Below are 4,469 nucleotides of genomic sequence, written 5' to 3' on the forward strand. Positions count from 1 at the left end.
CACATCAGCTGCTCAGTAGCACTGCAATTGCGATCCATGTGCGACCTAGCAGTTATGGTGTATGACCAATCTTTGCGTTAACAAGAACCTATCTATTCACGCAAGCTATCCGCGTTAGCACGCCACATCATCCGATAACATGTATTTATTTGTCTACGTCAACGTACTCACCGTCCACTAAAATTCATTTGTGATCCTTGTAGCAACGCGTCAGGTATGCTTCTATGATATAAAAAGTTGATGGTTGTCGAAGTTTTAAAGTTTACGTGTAATCTCGTTACAACATTAAACATGTGTGACATGAGAGGATATCCAGCAGAAAAGATTTATGTCTAATTAAGAAATGAAAAACATTTAAAAAAAAGAATTGCAAGAGAGTTATGATTCGGTCTTACCCAACTGTGGGGCGACTGATCTTGATTCGGTCTTACCGAACTATCATCGGGCGACTGATCCTCACCCTAAACAAAAACGAGAGCATCCACTCCCGTGACCGATCTCAGCATGATAAGCATCAACACGGGAGTAGTTTCTAGTGACTCGTGGTATTTAGTTATTGTTAGTCTCGAGATGAACTTTTGGCAGCAGCATGGAGGAGTATCCTTTTTTTCAGGTGTCAGCGAACACAGGGAGATGATTGGCGGAGCCGGGATGCAACACGCGGGCAGATCGCGCAGCCTCGCTTGCGCTCATGTGCACGCCCTCGTGAACGGAGATTTTCTCGTTCCCTTTCTCGATTTATTTTTCCGTCGTGTATATAAACTGCTCTCGGTGGTCCCGCGGCGGCTCCTGTCTGTGGGAGCTCCACGTTGGTCATGTGGAACGGGCCGGGCCGCAGGATGTTTTGCCTGGGCCTTAGGGTAGAGACCCAATCTCCTTCTCCTGTTCCTGTCAGTGAGTCTGTCAGGCAGGGGCAGGCTACAGAAATACTATTTTTGCTCAGATTCCTTTTTGGTCGAAACAGATTTTGGTCAAATTACTTCCAAAATCGTCACTTCGGTTCGGTGCCAAGGTAAAGAATTCTCGAACCTAAAAAATAGTCAGTAGAGATGAAAGTTTAGACAGCATCTAGGTCCACAGTAAGCACTGAAGTTAATGAGCGAGAGAGAACAACACTGAAATCGAAATTTAATAAAGAGCGCTGCACGGCGGTGGCCATGGCAAGGCAGCGTCGCAACTCGCAAAGGAGGTTCCCCTCCCTACCCGCATGGCCGCGGGCGCGTCGACGAACGACGAGTGCCCCAGCCACGAGGGCGCTTCGTTTCTTCCGGTAACTTCCGCGTCCGCCGTTATAAATAGCGCCGAGCTCACCCTCCACATGTTAAACTGCTACGCCCACACGCCTCCCCAGTCAACACAGCTCAGCTCAGCGCGACTAGCGAGCTCCTCTTATCTACACAGTCCCCGACGCCCGCCCGCACCGCTGCGACTGCGACGCACCGAGCCCCTTCCCTGCGCCTTCTTCCTCCTCCCGTCCGATTGGTTTCACCATTCACCGTCCGCGCGCAATCGTACTGGCGCGGTGGACAGGGAGAGGAGGCTAGCTCTATACTAGCTAGCGTGTTGGGAGCTAGGCGGCCGGGGTTGATTGCAATTGGGGGAGGCGGGGTTGGGTGATGTACGGCGCGCCGGTGCCCAAGGACCTCAACCTGCCAGCAGCCGCCCTGCCGCAGCCGACCAGGGCCGGTGCGAGGACGCCACCGCAGCAGCAGCAGCAGCAGATGAGCTCCCCGGGACTGCTGCGGTACAGGTCGGCGCCGAGCACGCTGCTCGGCGAGGTGATGTGCGGGGATCAGGACTTCCCCGCGGTGGCTGCCGCCGGCGCAGGGGCAGGGCAAGGACCACCACCGGACCACGCCGCCGCGGACAACGTCCTCGCGCGCTTTCTCGCCGGGCACCACCACTCCGAGACCCGGGACTGCAAGCCTCCCCGCCCCGCCGCGGTCGCTCACTTCATGGACGAAGCCGCCGCCGCCGCGTCCGTGGCCGCCTCGCAGCAGCAGCAGCAGCTCATGTACCAGTCGCAGCAGCAGATGGCCGCCATGGAGGGGCTGTACCGCAACGTCAGCTCCGGCGGCACGGATCACGGCGCGGCCGTTGGCGCTGGTAACAACAGCCTGATCCGGCAGAGCAGCTCCCCCGCCGGCTTCCTCCACCACTTGAACATGGACAACGGTAATTGGTTGCCTCTGCCCTCTGCCTCGTCTTGTACTTGTACTACCTTTTTCTTGGTCTCCCCAGAAGTAGTAGCATCCCAATCATGGCTAGGCGCCTAGCTTTCCATTTGCGGAGCGGGGAACTGATCGCGGCCGATTAATGCGCCGCCGCGCGCGGCTTGCACCTTGCAGGGCACGGCAGCATGCTCCGGGTGGGCATGGCCGGCGGCGGGTTCAGGACGAACGGCGGCGTCAGCGACGCGCGGCTCAAGGGGCAGCTGAGCTTCTCGTCCCGGCGAGGGTCGGTGATGTCGCAGATCTCGGAGGTGGGCAGCGAGGAGCTCGACGGCGGCGGCAGCCCCGAGGCGGCCGGCAGCAACGCCAGCGGCGCGACGCGCGGCTACAGCGGCATCCCGGGGTACCCGATGGGCGGCGCCTGGACGGACGAGCCGTCGCCGTCGCCGACGTCCGGCGCGAAGCGCCTCCGCGACTCGGGCCCCGCGCCGCAGAACGTGCAGCCGTCGCTGGCGCCGCAGCTCAGCCTGCCCGCCAGCGGCAACAACGGCGGCGGCGGCAAGCCGGCGGCGGCCTTGGCGGAGATGGCGGCGATCGAGAAGTTCCTGCAGTTCCAGGACGCCGTCCCCTGCAAGATCCGCGCCAAGCGCGGGTGCGCCACCCACCCGCGCAGCATCGCCGAGCGGGTTCGTGCCTCTGCAGGCTGCGGCCAGCTGCATTCCTGGCTGCTACTGCTCTTGAATTCTCGCTTGGTTTTCCAGTCCAATCAAAAAAAAGAAAGGAAAAAACTTGAAACTGATTCGTGTCGTTGTCGCTGTCAGGTGAGGAGGACGAGGATCAGCGAGCGGATACGGAAGCTGCAGGAACTCGTGCCCAACATGGAAAAGGTAACAAAACCCAGCCCAAACCCCAAGAAAGATCGATAGAACAGTGAAACGTCACAAGGTGTTTGTTTTCACCCCTGATTGAAAACAGCGCGAGATAGATAAACTGACGACCAGTTGTTATGCGTCTGGTTTTAATTGATGACTGCAGCAAACCAACACTGCCGACATGCTGGATCTGGCCGTGGATTACATCAAGGATCTTCAGAAGCAGGTCAAGGTATATGCCCACATCCAAAAACCGTTCTTTTCTGCTCGAGATAGGAACTTGAATGCACGATTCAGCTATCGGGTCGCCCTGAGCCATCAGAAATGCTTCCATCAAGTAGATTTTCCCTATGGTTGACGGCAGGGGTAACTTTGATAAGGCTTATCCAACTACATGATCCAAAAAGAATATTAATTTATTCAAGTCGTGTTCCTGTCGGCATGGACACTCTCCATTAGCTTAAGAGCGTCCAAATTAATAAGAGCGGTATATTAGAATGTGAAAAGGCGTCCAATTCTATTCATGGTTGCTCATGGTGATCTCGTTCGTTCCAGGTGCTGAACGACGGCCGCGCCAACTGCACCTGCTCCGCCGGCAAGCTGGACCAGTTCTCCAGTTAAGAAGAGCCGCCGCCTTCTCTCGGTGCGATGCAATGCGCGGCCATGGCCGCAAGGCCTGACTGACGCCTCCGCGCCGGCAGGCGGCAGCTCCCTTCTCCTCCTCGTTTGGCCCTACTAGTAAGCCGTTGAAGGAGCACCAGTGTACTTGTTTAGCTTACATGAGGAGGAACAAGGAATTGAAATGAGAGTAGTGTGTACATGCAAGTTCATTAGCAGGCAGGCCCCACATGTTAGTGATAGCTGCATCAGTTAGTTGGTTCTTGCTGCAAGGCGTGGTGGCTTGTCTGATCCTGCCCCGTCTGTCATCGTTACGCACACTTACGCTACACGTACGTACATGCATATGCATGCATCCAATCCTGTCTGTCTGGCTGCGTGCAGGCAGTGTCGTCCAGATGCATTTCCCTTTACGGTAAGCCTGCGGCCGTGTGTTAACAGCAACCTGCTCCTCGTCCTCTTGTCTCTCACCCAACAATAATGGCATCCTGGACTAGGAGCATCGCCTCCTCGTGCAGTCGTGTTGCTTTTTTTTTTGTGGCCAAAGTTGCTAGTAGAGGTGCTCCGGCCCTTATATGAAGCACAGGCGCCTAACGGCCTTTATATTACTGGTTTCTACTACATTTTCACGCGCCAAACAGAAAAAAGGTTTGTTTGTTTCGAGTAGTATTTCTGGGTCCAATGGATCCCAACACACAGACAGGTTCAGTGAACAATAGTAGAGCACTATACAGATGGCTCGTACGAATTGTCCTGTCTCTACCGTGACTTGTCGCTGTCTCGAGCTGTATGTAAAACCGCATGCCTC

General features: G+C 55.9%; 1 protein-coding gene across 1 annotated transcript; it reads left to right on the forward strand.

The window, feature by feature from the left end:
- Positions 1 to 1,190: 1,190 nt before the first annotated feature.
- On the forward strand, positions 1,191 to 4,117 carry LOC136546488 (transcription factor bHLH130-like). The gene is made up of 5 exons (XM_066538460.1): positions 1,191 to 2,175; positions 2,349 to 2,857; positions 2,993 to 3,058; positions 3,207 to 3,275; positions 3,599 to 4,117. Exons 1-5 carry the CDS (start codon positions 1,617 to 1,619, stop codon positions 3,662 to 3,664), a joined length of 1,269 nt encoding a protein of 422 aa, XP_066394557.1. The 5' UTR covers positions 1,191 to 1,616; the 3' UTR covers positions 3,665 to 4,117.
- Positions 4,118 to 4,469: the final 352 nt, after the last annotated feature.

Source organism: Miscanthus floridulus, chromosome 3, assembly GCF_019320115.1.
Source record: "Miscanthus floridulus cultivar M001 chromosome 3, ASM1932011v1, whole genome shotgun sequence".
NCBI classification, from domain to species: Eukaryota; Viridiplantae; Streptophyta; class Magnoliopsida; order Poales; family Poaceae; genus Miscanthus; species Miscanthus floridulus.